Here is a 17,230-nt window from a genome sequence, read left to right as displayed (position 1 = left end):
TCAGCCTGAGTGAGCAACACCAAGGCCTTACATCTTGAAGGTGCTGAGTGCTTTCATTCTGTGAAGCAACCAGAACATGCCATTCTGCTTTTTGATATTCAGAGTCTACAGCATTTATGATGTCATGATAGAAACTGTTCTTTCTGATTAGTGCCCAAATCTTAATTTATGGAGATGACCGAGTGACAGCATATATGGCTAAGGCCATTGAAAGAGATTTTATTACCTACATTTCCTGAGAGGGTGGGGCACACCAGAGCAAAAAGATAAATAAATCATGGTGACTCCCCCAAGGAGCATAGGAATTGAGGACTGGCATGTGAGCACAGGATTGTGAGCTGACCAAAGCTGGGAAAGAGAAGACGATCTGGGTCCTATCCCTGCCGTGCTTCTTCATAGCTGGTGACCTGGGACACAGGGCTTAGCCACCCAGAGCTCCTGCTGCCTCATCTGTAGAATGGTGGTAGTGAAACTTCCTTCCCTCCCACAGCTGTGTGAGTCAATGAAAAAGCACCTAACCCGGTGCCTGACCGTGTGCTAGGCGTGCAGGGGGGCTCTTGACTCAGAAATGCCACGGGCTCACCAGGAGGAACAGACGAAGGTTTGCCGAGTAGAAGGGGAGATGTGGTTAGTTCTGCTTGGGGATAGGGAGAGGGATTTCTGAGGGGAAGCTGTCTCTGTCCTCTTCGATTTTCTTAAGGCTATTTTAGTTGCAAGGAATAAAAACTCATTTTAGAGAAGCTGAAGTAAAAGGGGAAATTATTACAAAGCTACAGGGTAGCTCATGAAACCCAGGAGCAGAGAGGGCAGTGGGGCTTGGAGGGTGCTGGAACTTCGCCACCTTTCAAAAGAGAGAAGACCTGAGTGGCCCAGCGTGGGTCAGGTGTCTACACGGTCCAGCTGTTGATGGCCAGGGGTGGGGCAACCAGCAAACACGGTTTCTGGGACTCTACCTTTATGGGCAGCTCTCAGAGAAAAGTGGGCATGTGGGCTGGGCAGGCTGCCCCCAAATCATCTCTTATTTTTGGGACAAGGCAAATATTGGGAAACCCAAGGTCAGGCTTAGTCAGCAGGATGAAGTCAGGAGCAAGCAGTTTGCCTTTGACTTGCAGCCTGCCCTGTGCCCTAGCTGGCAAGGTATGAATTCTGGTTGTTGGGGAGGGTGCTCTGCTAAAGAGAGACCCACAGGCTGAGCTGCCCAGGAGGCAGCTCCCAGCAAGACCCTGACACCGTGGATGCTTTGCCTCAGCCTGGAAGAGTCAGGCCTCAATTTCTTCTATGTAGCAAATAGGTATTTTACTGAAGCACCTGCAATATCCATGCTTGTGCTGGGTGGGGTGGGAGCTATATAGAGAATTGCTATATATCTTTCCTAGGTTACAGAATAGGAGGGAGGTGGAGAAGATACATTCTACAGTATCTACCTCTTAAGGCAGAATTTGGTGCAAAAATAGAAATACTTCATAGAATATCTTCATGCCAGAGCAAAAAGATAAATAAGTCATGGTGACTGTCCCAGGGAGCATAAGAATTGAGGTGGTGTGAGTTCCAGCACCCTCTAGTCCCCATGCTCCTGGGTTTCATGAGCTACCTTGCAGCCTTGTAATAATTTCCCTTTTTACTTCAGCTTCTCTAAAATGAGTTCTTCTTCCTTGCAAATAGCCTTAAGAAAATCAAAGAAGACAGAGACAGCTTCCCCTCTTCATGCTTTGGAATCATAGGCTTTGGAATCAGAGAGACCTGGCCTCAAATCCTGGTTCTATTTCTTTCTAGCATTATAACTTGGGGAAAGTCATGTAACCCCTCTGCAGGTCGGTTTTAAATGCATCCTATAGGGTAGTTAGAGGATGGCCTGAATATACAGGTGAGAAAACTGAAGCTACCTGTACCATCCCCTGTTTCTCTCTCTGGAAATCCTACCCAGCCTTTCAGCTCAAGTGTCAGCTTTTCCATGAAGCCTTTGTCAGTCTTCCTTGCAATAAAATATAGGTCCCTTATCTACACGTCCATAGCCAACTAACAATTACTATTGTAGTCATAATAATAATAGAAGCTAACATATGTTGAGTGTTTACTATATGACAGGAACTGTGTTAATCCTCACCAAAGCCCCACAAGGTAGGTACTATTATAACCCCATTTTAGATGTGAAGAAACTGGCACAGAGAGGTTAATTAACTTGCCCAAGGCCACACAGTCAATATGTAGTAAAGCTGGGATTCCAATTAAGTCTATGCACTGCCTAGGTTTTTGACTGTATGCCTATGTTGCTGCCTACGTTGTGCCAAGCACTCTGAGGCCCTTTCTGCTCCCTGACACTACTTATTAAGTGTGGAAATGACAATCAGAGGAGAGGTATTGTCTCACATGCAGGAGAAGGTGAGTCTCAGGTAGCTGGCCTGAAGCCAGGTTACAGGTGTAGCAGAGCCTGGCCAGCCAGACTGATGCATCCCTTGCATTTGAATGTGAGCCGTCCTCCGAGTAAGCCAGAATGCAGGAATCTGTGCTTACGTGTTTGCAATTCGGAGCCCAGGGGATTGTGGGAGACAGTTTAAATAGCAGGTGATGACAGGTCTTGGCACCGTGGTGTTTAAATAGAGGCTGTTGCTGACAGATGTAAAGCAGACCTTAAGAATGGCAGCTCTTCGCTGAGGTTTCACTTGGATACCAATATTCACCAAGGTTTCCTGCCTCTGACCTCTGGGTGCTTTTCTGGGCACACTTTTATTTTCTTTCAGAGATGTAGGTGGTCAAAGATCAATTCTTGGACCAGAGACTATCAGAAACAGAAGGGCCCTTAGAGCTGTTGCTAGTGGTAATGATGATCTTAAAAATGAACCATAGTAGGCTGGGCGCGATGGCTCACACCTATAATTTTAGCACTTAGGGAGACTGAGGCAGGAGGATTGCTTGAGGCCAGGAGTTCAAGACTAGCCTGAGCAAGCGTGAGACCCTGTCTTTACAAAAAAATAGAAAAATTAGCTGGGCATGGTGGCACACACCTGTAGTCCCAGCTGCTTGGGAGGTTGAGGCAGGAGGATCGCTTGAGCCCAGGAGTTTGAGGTTGCTATGAGCTAGGCTGACGCCATGGCAGTCACTCAGGGCAACAGAGTGAGACTCTGTCTCAAAAAAACAAAAATGAAGCATAGTATCAGCTAGAATTGTTCAGAATTTATTCCCTGTCTGATGACATTTCACCCTGTGCTTTATTTCATAACACAATCCTCTGGGGTTTACAGTCAGCTTCATTTTTCAGATGTGGAAGCTGAGGCTCAGAGTTAAGCTAATTCCCTGGTGTCACGCAGCAGTAAGTGGCAGAGGCAGGACCCCAGCCCAGGTCTGCTGTCCTCAGAGCCCACGCTGGGAAGCCGAAGCAGAGAGGCGTGCTTTGGGGTTCGCCACCCCCTCCTTTGATATCTGGGCCTGCTGGAGCCATGACTAGTCTGAGCCGGGTCTGTACTCCTGCCGCCTGCACGTAGCTTTCCCTCGGCCCTCTTCCCTCGCCTGTGACACTCCTCGTTCAGAGACAGCACCATGAGTAGAGCGACCATAGTTTCGGTTTGTGCCTGTGTCCGTGTATGTTAAGAGTCCTCTTTCATTCTCAAGTGTCCCAATTTGGATGATATATGGTTACACTAATTATAAGGCCCCTGGTAGTTGGGAGGCCTCCTGCTTCCTCACCCGTGAAATACTGGGACCAGAGTGGTGTGGGGAGACCTATTTTTGGCTCTGGCCCTGCCACTCTCAAGCTCTGTGACTTTGGCGTAGTCTTTGGCTTCTCCATTAACAGGTCTCCACCGGGAACAGTCCCCTTGAGGTGTTTGCCTCCCTCCTCCCGTCCCTCTCGCCTCAGTTGACGGTTCGGACCGAGACCTAGCCTGTGCCCGGTGAATTCTGGAACAGGTGGGAACCTGCTTAGGTGTCACCTCAGAAGAATCAGCCTGATCTGGTGGTGCAGGTGGAGTCACTCAAGGACCAGAGAGGCCACAGGTGAAGTCTCTGGCCTGAGGCTACCACAAGACAGTCCGCACACCTGCCCCTCAGCTGGGAACCGTGTGTTCCAGTCTGCACCTTTTCTCTGCTTAAGGGACAGAGTCACTGATTCTGAAGTGGGATCCCCATTCCGGGTTAACTGTGTGTGTGGACTTAGGCACACCCCACCGTCTATAACCCCAGAGAAAATACCCAGGGTGGCTCTACATTAAAAAGAGGAGCACAATGACTTCAGAAAGCTGCCAGCGAGGTCTGGAGGTGGGAGCGGGCCAGGCACCGCCCTTCCCTCACCTCCCCGTAGCAGAACTGGACACCCCGTCTACAGTTTCCAGTAGGAGGAGTGGGCTGTCAGGAGCACCCACCTCTGGATCGCCCAGGGCTGGGCACTGGAGGTGCCTAATAGGTGTGTGTTCAACTGTGGAACCCTGGCCGGTGGCAGCTTCTTTGCCTGACTTTAAATGCTCAGGAAATTGAGCCAGTCACCACTTCACAAGGGCTTGAGGGCATAATTAGTGTTGATGAAGCCCTTTGAAACGCTTAGATGGAAGGGCATGAGTTGTATCATGCTGTTACCAATCATGTCTGTCTGTACCCTGTTATTATATGTGGAGTTTAATATGCTTGTGGAAGTGGCTTTTGAAAGAGACCTCAGCTGCCTGTGTTGTTAGTGGGAACACTTACAAGGCAGTGGTGTTTTTTTTCCTAATTGACTTTGTCATCTTTGAAGGGCACCTTACAGAGCAGAATGGAGCAGTCTGGAGGGTGACTAGCTTTAGGAGGACAGAAGTCAGATTTCTTTTTTGTTTATTTGTTTGTTTTTGAGACAGCGTCTCACTCTGTTGCCCGGGCTAGAGTGCTGTGGCATCAGCCTAGCTCACAGCAACCTCAAACTCCTGGGCTCAAGCGATCCTCCTGCCTCAGCCTCCCAAGTAGCTGGGATTACAGGCATGTGCCACCATGCCCAGCTAATTTTTTCTATATATTTTTGGTTTCTCAGCTAATTTCTTTGTATTTTTAGTAGAGACGGGGTCTCGCTCTTGCTCAGGCTGGTCTCGAACTCCTGACCTCGAGCGATCCTCCCGCCTTGGCCTCAGAGAGTGCTAGGATTACAGGTGTGAGCCACCACGCCCAGCCCCCAGAAGTCAGACTTCTAGCTTCAAATCCTCCTGTCTGTACCTTCGGCAGTTTATTTCACTTCTTATTTCACTTACTTTGTCCGTCTGTAAAATCCCGCAGGGTTGTTTGCAGCCCTAAGAGGAGGGGTGTGTCTGTCAGTATCAGCCTTTATCATCATAGCAACTGTTGGGGCTCAGAAAATGATTCCCCAAAATGAAAGCCTCAGAAGCAAAAGTTTCTCTCTGACCTTCTCCTGCCCTCCTGTCTCTGACCCCTCATCCTCCCCCAAGGCTAACCATAGGACCACACTCCCTCTTCCCAAAGGGGGGTCCTGGAAACCAGAACCCTTCTTCCCCAAAGCCATAAAACCTGAAAATACTACTCGAATTTTCCCCCTATCTTTCTGTGTAAAAACTGGCCATCAAGAAATTATCTGACCTACCGTCGTATGATTGTAGGTCGTAAGACCCCCATTCCAGAGAGTCCTGCCCACACTCAGGAGGAGGGAATGCTGCTCAGAGAGGCCAAGAAGAATCCAGACAGACAGGCCTTGCTGGGTCTCCCCACTCAGTCTGTTAGCATCAGATCATACCTGTGTGTCCAGTCATATTTCTGCATGGCTGACTGTACTTTGAACCTAAGCATAAAGACGGACAGTTTCCTCTAGCTTTGGGTCTTCACTCCGAAGGTTCCCGTGTCATGTAAAACTATGATCAGATAAATTTGTACGCCTTCCTCCTGTTTGTCAGTTGATTTTCAATGAACCTTCAGAGGGCAAAGGGGAAGTTTTTCCTTGGCCTTAACGTTTTACCCTCGAGTATTCTGGCCGCTTAGATTGGTTTATCCTCGTGAGATTTACAGTTTTCACTTCTAGATCCCACCCCTCCCCGTCCCCTCTCTGAAATAGCATTGACGTGTCGTGTCTGTGTGGCCGCAGCAGCGGCTTCCCTCTCCCCTGCAGCTCTTACTTCCGCTGGTGGCGAGTTGTTGACACATGACAGACTGAATCCCTGTGGATTTAGTGAACATCTTGTCAGAGGCCAGCTTGGTCTCTTGGGGTAAAAATAAAATGGCAGGATGACAGGGGGGCGAGGGATAAAATCTTACCTGTTGGGGACAGCGGACGCTGTTCTGGGGACAGGTACAGTAAAAGCCCTGACTTCGACATTATACAATTCATCCATGTAATAAGAACAGTTGTACCCCCTAGTATTTTGAAATAAAAATTATTAAAAAAGTAAAATAGCAGCTACCAGTCATAGGTTGAACCATATGAAGCTACCATTTCTGTAGGTCAGAAGTGGTTGGATATTGGCAGTTTCATATGGCTCACCCCGATTCTAAGTACTGAGGTAAGTGCTCTCTCCAAATTGTCTCAGGAAGTCCCCAGTACAGTGCTGAGGGGCAGGCGCTGTCATCTCAACTAGCAGAAGAGGAAGAAACCAAGTCTTAGAGGAGCAAATCCCGCCAGGCCACCCTTGGACGTGCAGCTGTGTGGCCCCCCAGTGTCCTCTGAGCAACCATCGCTCAGGTCTCAGGTTTCCTCGCTCTGTACCTTCCACAAGGGCCACACGTAATGCAGGGCTTTCTCCTGGGCTCTCAAACTTGTTCCTCACACATTCTTTTAGTTCTAAAATTTTTCATTACGAGTTTAAATATTTGCAAAGTATGTAATTTCTGGCACATTCAAATACTGATATTTTTAAATACTGTTAGATACTCTTAACCACATGTAAATGAATGAATGAAGTTATACTCCCACCTCATACCATGCACAAAAATTAACCCAAAATGGATCAAAGAGCCAAAAGTATAAAATTCTTGGAAATAAATATAGGTGTAAATTTTTGTGACCTTGGATTAGGCAACAGTTTTAAAATATGACACCAAAAGCATGAACAATAAAAGAAAGCAATAAATGAATTAGACTTCATCAAAATTAAAAACTTTTGTGCATCAAAGATAGAAGTCCAGGCTCCCCTTGTGGTCTCCAGTGATACTGTGGGAGGGAGATGGCTTGTCACTGGCCACTGGCTCCCTGCTTGGCCTTCTCGGGTAGTCCTAGCAGGGGATTTGGGGTGCCATCTTAGTCCATTTGGGCTGCTATAGCAAAATACCATAAGCTGGGTAGCTAATAAACAAATGTATCTCTCACAGTTCTGAAAGCTGCAAGGTCCAAGATCAAAGACACCAACAGATTCAGTGTCTGGTGAGGGCCCGGTTTCTTATAGATGGCGCCTTCTCGCTGTGTCCTCCCTGGTGGAAGGGGCGAGTGGTCTCTCCGGAGCCTCTTTTTTATAAGAGTACTAATCCCATTCATGAGGACTCCACCCTCATGACCCAGTCACCTCCCAAAGACACCACCTCCTAATATCACCTTGTGGGTTAGGACTTCAGCATATGAATTTTGGGGGACACAGACCATACAGGTGCCTTGTTACAGCCTTGAAAGGGTAGAAGTCTACGATTCCTCCTCAGCCTATGCTGGCGCCATATTTTTTTTTCTCTTGTGTTTGTAGTAGAGTGGTTATTGTCTAAAAGTTTTTTCTTGTGTAGCAGCCCATCTTGTGATCCTTTGGCTAGAGAACGCAGGGCTTTTTTTCTGCGCCTGTTGGTATTTCCAGGGTGCTGGCTCCTTTAGCTCCAAGGCTGGGATGCCTGAGGCAAAAAGAAAACCCAGGAAACCCTCCACCATGTTGTTCCTCAGGTCCCAGGTTTCTAGCCTGTCTGCCACCTTCTCTCCACCTTCCAGAGTCTTATGTTTGTTTTATATGTGAGGGCCAAGGTTTTAGTTGTGTGTAGCAGGACGAATGGGGAAAAGCATGTCTGCTCCATCTTCCTGGAAGCAGAATTCTTGTAATTGACTTTTTAAATGGAAAGTTATAACATTGTATGTGAGCAGCATTAGAACATTTAAGAGAAATTAAGGTTCATTATATTCACAAGTGTAATTTGTTAGATTTACAAGAATTACTTAGTTCTGTCATAAGATTTTATTTCAAAAAACCTAGATTTGTGAATTAGTTCCTTTAATAACAAATATATTAATATGTTTTTTTTAAAAAGTAAAAACAGCCTTTTTTGTCCACCCAAGCCACGCCTCTAAGAAAGGGGAGGAAAAAACACTATTCATATATATAAGAAGTTAGGCTAATCATAAACATGCTCCCAAACTGCATTCCATGTAGTGTTGATTCTATTAGGCTTTTGGTTGCAAGTAATAGAAAGCAGCCCTTAAACAAAAGACGGTGGGGCTGCTCCCAGCTTCAGGAAGGACAGGAACCAGGATGGCTCCAGGGTCAGAGGAGCAGGAGCTAATGATCTGTCCAGGCCTTGCCTGGGGCCAAAGCGAGCTGGCGTTTCTTCAGCCTCTCTGTTCTCAGTCGAGATTTGGATCCCAGGAAGAGAGCTTCTGACCTACCTGGCTTGGATCAAGCTGGGATCATAGGCCCATCCTTGTCCGGGGGAGGATGGAGCACTTTGAATGACACTTCCAACAAGACTGTGTCCAGTGAGAAGTGGGGGGGACGGGGTAGTCATCCCCAGCAAAATCAGGGTGCTATTGCTAGAAGAGGAGGAAAGTGATTAAAATTATCAGTCGGGTGAGAATCATAGATGTCTACTGCAGATGCCAGTGGCTGGGTTCCAGGTTAAGAGCTCTAGATCCAAATAGCTGGGAAACCTGAGGTAGACAAAGAGAAGCTCCTGAGAGCCTCCAGCATCTGCACTGTGGGTCTCCAAGCCAGTGGGTCAATGATGCAGTGATTTTTCCCAAGCTTATTTAACTACATGGTGGGTTTTTTTTTGGTTTTTGGTTTTTTTTTTTTTGTCTTGGAACCCCATTTATACATTATCATCTCTGGGAACCCAGTTAGGGAGACCCTGGCCCAGTTGGTCTTCACTGATTCTTTTAGCTCTGAGATGCTGTGATCCTATAGGAAGGACGCAGTTTCTGCTCTCAGGTGGCTCTGTTCTATCTAGCCATGTGTGAACTGAGTCAGTCAGTTTCCAGCACTTTCCTTTTCCAGGCAGGGGACACACAGCCTGACCAGGGGAGGTGACTTGTCTCAGGTTTCAGCTAGGACTAGAACCAGGGTCTCCAGGCTCCCAACTCAGGGTCTTTCACTTGTGCTACATCCCTGTGCCTTGCGGGGGGAGAAGTGAGGGACAGCCCCCCATGGGGATTTCAGTCAGCAGGCCTCTTTCTCCCTGCTCCTGCCCTCACCCTGGCCAACTGCCTCCTCTCTGGGAAGACTTGTCTTCTAAGCGTGCTGCATTCCAGGAGAGGGAAGGTTGACCTTGCCCTTCCTGCTTCCTCTGTCCTGAGGAGGCCAACTCCGGCCACTGTGAGGCAGCTTGCTAGCTATGTCTGTGCAGATGGATTGAACACCTTGAGAGTGGGGACTGTGTTTGCCTTGATCACTGCTGAGTCCCTGGGGCCTGGCCCATACCTTAAAATGGGCAGGATTTCACCAGGGAGGGCAGCCAGGTGGATGAACCGCATGAGCAAAGGAGGAGCTGGGAAGGGCACATCCTGGGAAGAGAGGATTACTATTTGGCTAACACAGAGTGTTCCTTTGGCATTTAATGGTAAGAACAATGCTAGTCAGTGTGTCAGGGACGTAATGTGTGTGACTTAATCCTGGGCTTAAGTACGTTTTAACCCAGCAATTCCACTTCTAAGAATTTACCCCCAGGGACTAATCCGCACAAATGCACAAAACTGTGTATACTAGGATATTCAATCACAGCATGGATTCAGAAAGCAGGAAACAGCCTAGATATCCAATAATAGCAAAGCAATAATATAAAATATGGCACATCCAAACAGTGAGTTATTTGACATTTATTGAAAATGATGAATTAGATATGCCTGCCAGGGGAATGTGTTCACAATATGTTAAGTTAAAAAAACAGGTTATAGGCAGGCGCGGTGGCTCACACCTGTAATCCTAGCACTCTGGGAGGCCGAGGTGGGCAGATCGTTCAAGCTCAGAAGTTCGAGACCATCCTGAGCAAGAGCGAGACCCCATCTCTACTAAAAATAGAAAGAAATTATACGGACAGCTAAAAACATATATATAGAGAAAAAATTAGCCGGGCATGGTGGTACATGCCTGTAGTCCCAGTTACCTGGGAGGCTGAGGCAGGAGGATAGCCTGGGCCCAGGAATTTGAGGTTGCTGTGAGCTAGGCTGATGCCATGGCACTCTAGCCCGGGCAACAGAGTGAGACTCTGTCTCAAAAAAAAAAAAAAAAAAAAAAAAACAACAGGTTATAAAACAGATTGTAACTTTATTTTTATAAGGTAAACTAACATTTCCATTGATGTCTAAATTTATGAACAGGAAAAAATTTGCAGGAATAAGAACCAAAATGATTATAGTAATTATCTCTGGGTTATAGAATTATAGGTGACTTTTCTATTGTGTTGTTATTCTTTTTATTTACCTGCATTTCCTAATTATTCTACAGTGATTATATGTTTGATAATCATTTTACAAAGTTAAAAAAAAATTCCATGCCAAGGACTCTGAACTTTACTTGCAAGGTGATGTAAATTAACTTTTTATAAATTAAATAATTGAAAATGCCCAAAGCAAGTTGAGAGAGTTCACAGAAACATTGTTAAGGTAGCAAAAGTATCCCTGCCTGTATTTCTCTTGTAAATTCTGATTCCCGAATGTCGCTTTTCCGCACAAGACGGTGGCAAGTGAGTACATTAAAGGGACTAGCAGAGCGGGTTTAGGCATTGTCAGGTCATCGTGACCAGGCCTGGATGGTATTTTCTGGAAGTGTCCAACTCAGGGCAGTGTTTTTCAAACCAGCAACACAACCAGGTTGTGGTTAGTAAAATTCCAGTCGAGGATCTGGGTGTGGCTTTGTGATGGATATTGTTTTCCTGGTTTTGTTTTGGGACAGCAAACAGTTTGGGTGTCAAATGTGTCCTGGGACCCCTTGGCTTAGGCTCAACTCACATCTGCTCCTGTGGACTTTCCTTGCAGGAAAATCTGATCGGCGCCCTCTTGGCGATTTTTGGGCACCTTGTGGTCAGCATTGCCCTTAACCTCCAGGTAAGTTTCAGTCTCCAGCACTGTCTAGGACAGGTCCAGCTGCCACCTCTCTGTGGGGCCTTACCTGCTCCATCCCTGGGCTGTACTAGGGACAGTACCTTATGGGCTATTCCAGAATCTCTCTTGATTCCCTCCATTCCAGCCCTCACCCTCCTAGCCTGGTCCTCACCTCTCTCCTCGGTCTGTGCAGTGACCTCCTAACTGGCCTCCTGGCTCTGATTTCATCCTCTCCTCTTTGCCTTGCTCCAAGGCTACCAGAATTGTCATAGTTTTGTCACACCTCTGATTACAGCACTGTCCATTACTTAAAAGTCGCTGGGGCTGCCCTGTGGCCGCCACTGTAGATAAACACCCGCTCCCAATCCCCTTGGCCCATCTGAGTTCACAAGCAGGTGTGTTTTGGAGCAAGTTGGTGGCTTGAGGAGCTTCTCATAGGGGCTCCGGGGAGCAGCTGGGCTGCGTGTTGGCGGAGGGGCTGCTAACTCCACTGGAGTTAGTAGATAGATGCCCCAGGCTCCTGTCCTCTGGCAGAGTGATGCTGGGGTGAATTTCACAGGTGTTTTCAGAGGGCTCCCAGTGAGACTGAGCCCTAGTTGCCCACGGGACTATTTCACTCATTAATGCACGCTTCATTGGTGCTTGTCCATTCCGTGCCTCACTTTCTCCCTCCCTTACCTGTGCCTCCTGGAATCATCTCCCAAACTGCTCCCGAGCCCTTGTCTCAGGGACTGCTGCTGGGAAACCAAACTAAGACTTAACACCTGCTGACACTGTAAATCCCATGGCACGCTGGCTGCCTTCCCCCACCAGCTGCTGCCTGCAGTGAGCCGCTCTCCCTCCTGGGGGCAGGCGTGAGACTGTTGTCCCTGTGGACACACGTGTGTGCCTTGTCCACCTGTGCCTTGTGCATCTCAGCTCCCACACGTGTGTGGAGTGTTTCCGTGGGTTGCTGAGACTGGCGAGGTCTCTTAGCTACTTGTTTGGTTCATTCCCTTCTCTCTGCAGACCAGCATCTCTGCTTGTCTGTCTGCTTCTATGCAGCCCGCATCACGGTCCTTCCCAAATGGCAGACTTGGCCCCCTAAGTCAATGTGACTTTCTAGCCTTTGTTGGTTACTGCCTTGATTTTTATGTCCCAAGTCCACATTTCCCAAAAAAAACCAATATTGGCCATTCTTGAGCCAGGTGTCCACCCCAGGGAGGGCAAGGTCCGCTGACAGCCACACGGCTGTCCAGCAAGTGCTGCTGGCAGAAGGGAGTGTAGCCAAGCGGGCATCCCAAACACGGAGAAGGTCAGCCCGAGGGCCAGGCCAAAGGGGGATCCTTAGACCGTGGTTCCCACCGAGACAGTGCGTGTCCTATGCTGTCTGTTAGGAATGCCCATTTCCGGGCCTGAATCTGAGGATGAGGCTCAGACGTGTATTTTTTCAAAGCTTCCCAGGGATGTTTTAAGGCTTCCCAGCCAGTTGGAGAACTACTATCCTGGGATAACCATCTAGTGTTTAGAATCCTACCGCTTTATTCTTCTCAGAGTAAGGACTCCAGAAGAATTTGACAGGTCTTCCCAATTTATTTTTAAATATGGGGGGTAGATGTAGGATGTGTACATCATAGCATTTTTTTCCCCAAACATCTCGGCAAATTGCATTCTTTCTCGGATTTCCAGAAGTATTGCCACATCCGCCTGGCGGGCTCCAAGGACCCCAGGGCCTATTTCAAGACCAAGACTTGGTGGCTGGGCCTATTCCTGATGCTGCTGGGTGAGCTGGGCGTGTTCGCCTCCTACGCCTTCGCTCCGCTCTCCCTGATCGTGCCCCTCAGCGCAGTCTCCGTGATAGGTAAGACCAGGGCCCCACCCCACCCTTCCCTGGGGCTCACCCACCTGTGTGACCAGAGTGTCACCACCAGGATCAAAGGCACTCATTGAACAAACCAGCTTTTGCTTTGATAATAATAGCCTAACACAAAGGACTTCATATACACCAGACCCTGTTCTCAGTGCTTTACAGATGTTAATTCTGCTAATCCTCCCAGCCACCTTTTAAAGGGAATACTGTTATTATCCCAGTTTGAAGGCAAGGAAACTGAGGCATGAAGTGATGTAGTTACTTTCCCCAAATCGCACAGCTAGTGAGTAACAGGGCTGGCATATGAACCAGGATGTCTGGCTCCAGAATTTAAGATTCAGAAACTTTGTCATAATTGCTTTTTATTTCTATTGCAGGAGGAAGGTAAAACCTTAACCTGTGCATCTTTATACTGTCAAGACAAACTAAGCTTTCCCACGGTTCAGATATCCCGTACCTCTAAGAAGTGCACCTTTAGCTTAGTCTCTAATTTTTTACATCCACTGAAGCCATTTCAAAAACATCATTAACTTTCTCATCTGCCATTTTTTTATGATTTCTGTGGCCACTGAACCAGTGCTTCGGAGCATTTGAACCAACTAAAAGACAAAGCAGCTTTAATGTTCATTAGATCACAAATAAAATAGCATCAGAAGAGAAATCATTCTTAAAGAAAAGTTGTTAGGCCAGGCACGGTGGCTCACGCCTATAATCCTAACCCTCTGGGAGGCCGAAGCGGGTGGATCGCTCGAGGTCAGGAGTTCGAGACCAGCCTGAGCGAGACCCTGTCTCTACTAAAAATAGAAAGAAATTATCTGGCCAACTAAAATATATATAGAAAAAAAAATTAGCCGGGCATGGTGGCGCATGCCTGTAGTCCCAGCTACTTGGGAGGCTGAGGCAGGAGGATCGCTTAAGCCCAGGAGTTTGAGGTTGCTGTGAGCTAGGCTGACGCCATGGCACTTATTCTAGCCCGGGCAACAAAGTGAGACTTTGTCTCAAAAAAAAAGAAAAAAAAGAAAAGTTGTTAGTAGATTAGTGAACAATAGCTTTTTGTACCTAGGAGCTAGGACAAGGAACTTGCTTTGAAATGCTTCCTTCCATTTTGCTGGCAAGCACTGCTCTATTGAGACGCTCTTAATGGAGAAAGTCATATTTCAGGTCTTATTCCAACTGGAGTTAAGGCTTCTTCTGTATCAGGGATGGCTTGTGCATGGTAACCACTCCCTCCAGTGCTCAAGGCAGACATCATTAATCAATCATGGCATTCCTTCCTAGCCAGCCTAGACGGGGCCTCAGGTTCTCAGCACTTTAGGCAGTCACTGCCAATCACCAGGAGTTGACAAAGGAGCAGACGCCTATTTGCTTTCCCTGATCCTGTCATAAGACCTACTTTTTTCCTAACCAGGGTTGGTAAACTCGTAGCCTACAAGGTAAATGAAGTCCTCAGACAAGGTGTGTTTTCTCCCACACTGTATTTTTTTTTTAAATGCAATTAGAATGTCCTCAGTTGAGGCTAGTCGTTTGCCATAGTCTGAACCTTTCCCTGTTGTCTTGCTTCTGGCTCATCTTCTACGTTTATGTTACTGCCCAGCCCTTACAGGTAATTAGATTTATACTCTCATCTCTCTGCTCTGCCCCTTGCTGGCATCACCAAAGGATTCCCAGAACCTTTATTCACCAAGGAATAAGTATCTGGATGATTAGTGATTTAAATATTAGTCTTTGAATTTTTATAAGAATCAAATAACCAAATTCTTTTTTTTTTTTTTTTTTTTTGCGACAGAGTGTCACTTTGTTGCCCAGGCTAGAGTGAGTGCCGTGGCATCAGCCTAGCTCACAGCAACCTCAAACTCCTGGGCTTAAGCAATCCTACTGCCTCAGCCTCCTGAGTAGCTGGGACTACAGGCATGCGCCACCATGCCCGGCTAATTTTTTCTATATATATTTTAGTTGGCCAGACCAGATAATTTCTTTCTATTTTTTTTTAGTAGAAACGGGGTCTCGCTCTTGCGCAGGCTGGTCTCGAACTCCTGACCTCGAGTGATCCACCCGCCTCAGCCTCCTAGAGTGCTAGGATTACAGGCGTAAGCCACCGCGCCTGGCCTCAAATTCTTAAAAATAAGAGGCTGAATTATAATGATGAGACTTCAGATATCAGCCACTAGAAATCAAGGGGTTGTAGAGTTTCTGAAGTCACCCAGTGAAAAATAATATTAAAAGTAATAATACCATTTATTGGATACCTATGACTTGTCTATCACCGTGCCAGCTACTTTAATAATAATAACTTAGGTATTGAGCATTTACTGCATGCCAAATGACTTACATATATTATTTAATTGCCCCTATAACTGAGAGAAGTAGTTATTTTCAGTGGTGTGCTGGTAAACTGACTCTCAGAGAGAAACACACAAAGGAGAAGAAAAAGAAGAGGAGGTGGAGGAGAGGGATGGAGAGAAGGGATGGAAAAGTGGGAAAGAGGGGCAGGAAGACCTGATTTATGGTGTTTACCAATTTACATGATCTACACGTTATTTATTCCCACTGAATAATTTCAAGCTACCAATGATTTCCTGAATATTTAACAATCAGCAAGCTGGTGCCAACTGGATCCAACACACTATTTCATAGACCAGAGAACTGAGACTCAGCTGAAGTGACTGACCTAAGGACATGCAGCCGGAAGAGGCAGCACTGGGATAGTGACCCAGGTCTGTTCACAGTGACTGCCAACCCTATCCTTTAGGGCAGTCACAAGGGCATTTGAGCATATCTGTGAACGTGGAAGAATCAGGGAGAGAAAAGAACCAGGGGAAGGCCGGGCACGGTGGCTCACGCCTGTAATCCTAGCCCTCTGGGAGGCCAAGGCGGGTGGATCGCTCGAAGTCAGGAGTTTGAGACCAGCCTGAGCGAGACCCCATCTCTACTAAAAATAGAAATTTAAAAAAAAAATTATCTGGGCAACTAAAAATATATATAGAAAAAATTAGCCAGGCATGGTGGCACATGCCTGTAGTCCCAGCTACTCGGGAGGCTGAGGCAGGAGGATCGCTTAAGCCCAGGAGTTTGAGGTTGCTGTGAGCTAGGCTGACGCCACAGCACTCACTCTAGCCCGGGCAACACAGCGAGACTGTGTCTCAAAAAAAAAAAAAAAAAACCAGGGGAAATGTCGCAGGTAGGCGTTGCAGTGGAAGGAGCAAGAGCCCTGGCCTCCAGCAGTCTTGGGTTCAGACTTGCCTTCCGCTACCAGATGCATGATCTTAAGGAAGTCCTTCACCTCTTCCAGCTTCGCTGTCCCCGTTTGTCAGATAGGAATAATGATAGTACCCACCTCCAAGGGTGAATGTGCCAGAAATCACTTGTGCAGATCTCCTGTCGCACAGCAAGTACTCAACGTGCGGTGCTCAGAGAGGAGCCTCCCTTTCCTGGATGGAAGAGCAGAGGAATCCGAGGGGCGGAGCTCTTGGGAGCATGAGTGAGAAGGTGGGGAGTACCAAGCTCCCGCGCAGATGAGGCAGCCCAGAGAGCCCGGGCAAAGGGACGCCCCGTAACGGACAGCAGCCTCATTCTCTTTTCCCTGTGCTTTGTTTTTCAGCGAGCTCCATCATAGGAATCATATTCATCAAAGAAAAATGGAAACCTAAAGAGTTTCTGAGTAAGTTCAGTGATTTGAGCCCTGTCCTTAATTTTACACTTATGCTTTTTGTTCATTATGAAACCAGCTCACCCCGATTTAGGGATCGTCTGCCTCCTGCTCCCCTCTGTGGTTCTGTATTCCACCCTCATCAGGCTCCCAGAGCCGAGTGTTTAAATCAGTGCACCCCAAGCGTGGCAACACATCAGAATCATCTGTGAGACTTTTAAAAACAGCCTTGTGTTCATTCTGGTCAGTCAATGGCAAGCACCTATTATTGGGATTTTAGGAGGCCCCGTGAAAGGCACCATCTTTCCCTGGCAAGTTCTAAAGCAACAGGAGTCAGACACAGGAGATCAGACGCTGTGCTTTGTCACTTGCAAAGGCGGGGCTGCATGTACAGCTTGGGTGTGCGGCCAAGTGACCTTGCTCACTCTCCCCCAGAACGCCCCAGCTCCCGGTTAGACCTGGGGCAGGTCCCCCACGGAACCACTTGGGTTTACAGAGTAGAGACACTTGCCCAGAATCATTGCCTCCTATAGTTTGGGGCAGACAAGGAAGAAGA

General features: G+C 47.3%; 1 protein-coding gene across 4 annotated transcripts in view; it reads left to right on the top strand.

Moving 5' to 3' along the window:
• Nucleotides 1-17,230, top strand: part of NIPAL3 (NIPA like domain containing 3) — a 48,288-nt gene that overhangs the window by 5,912 nt on the left and 25,146 nt on the right. For 3 of the 4 annotated variants that reach the window (XR_006733907.1, XM_045545993.1, XM_045545992.1), the window contains exons 3-5: nt 11,114-11,182; nt 12,848-13,019; nt 16,627-16,686. Coding sequence is in view for 2 of the 4 variants with exons in the window: in XM_045545993.1 (XP_045401949.1) it covers nt 11,114-11,182; nt 12,848-13,019; nt 16,627-16,686 (301 nt within the window). In the remaining 2 variants the exon portion in view is untranslated. Of the gene's footprint in view, nt 1-11,113; nt 11,183-12,847; nt 13,020-16,209; nt 16,515-16,626; nt 16,687-17,230 lie in introns of those variants that run through there. The other variant, XM_045545994.1, reaches the window with a different exon arrangement.

The sequence above is a fragment of the Lemur catta genome, chromosome 3 (assembly GCF_020740605.2).
Source record: "Lemur catta isolate mLemCat1 chromosome 3, mLemCat1.pri, whole genome shotgun sequence".
Classification (NCBI taxonomy): Eukaryota; Metazoa; Chordata; class Mammalia; order Primates; family Lemuridae; genus Lemur; species Lemur catta.
The sequence above is the reverse complement of the archived record's forward strand: the minus strand, read 5'-3'. Positions and strand labels throughout refer to the sequence as shown.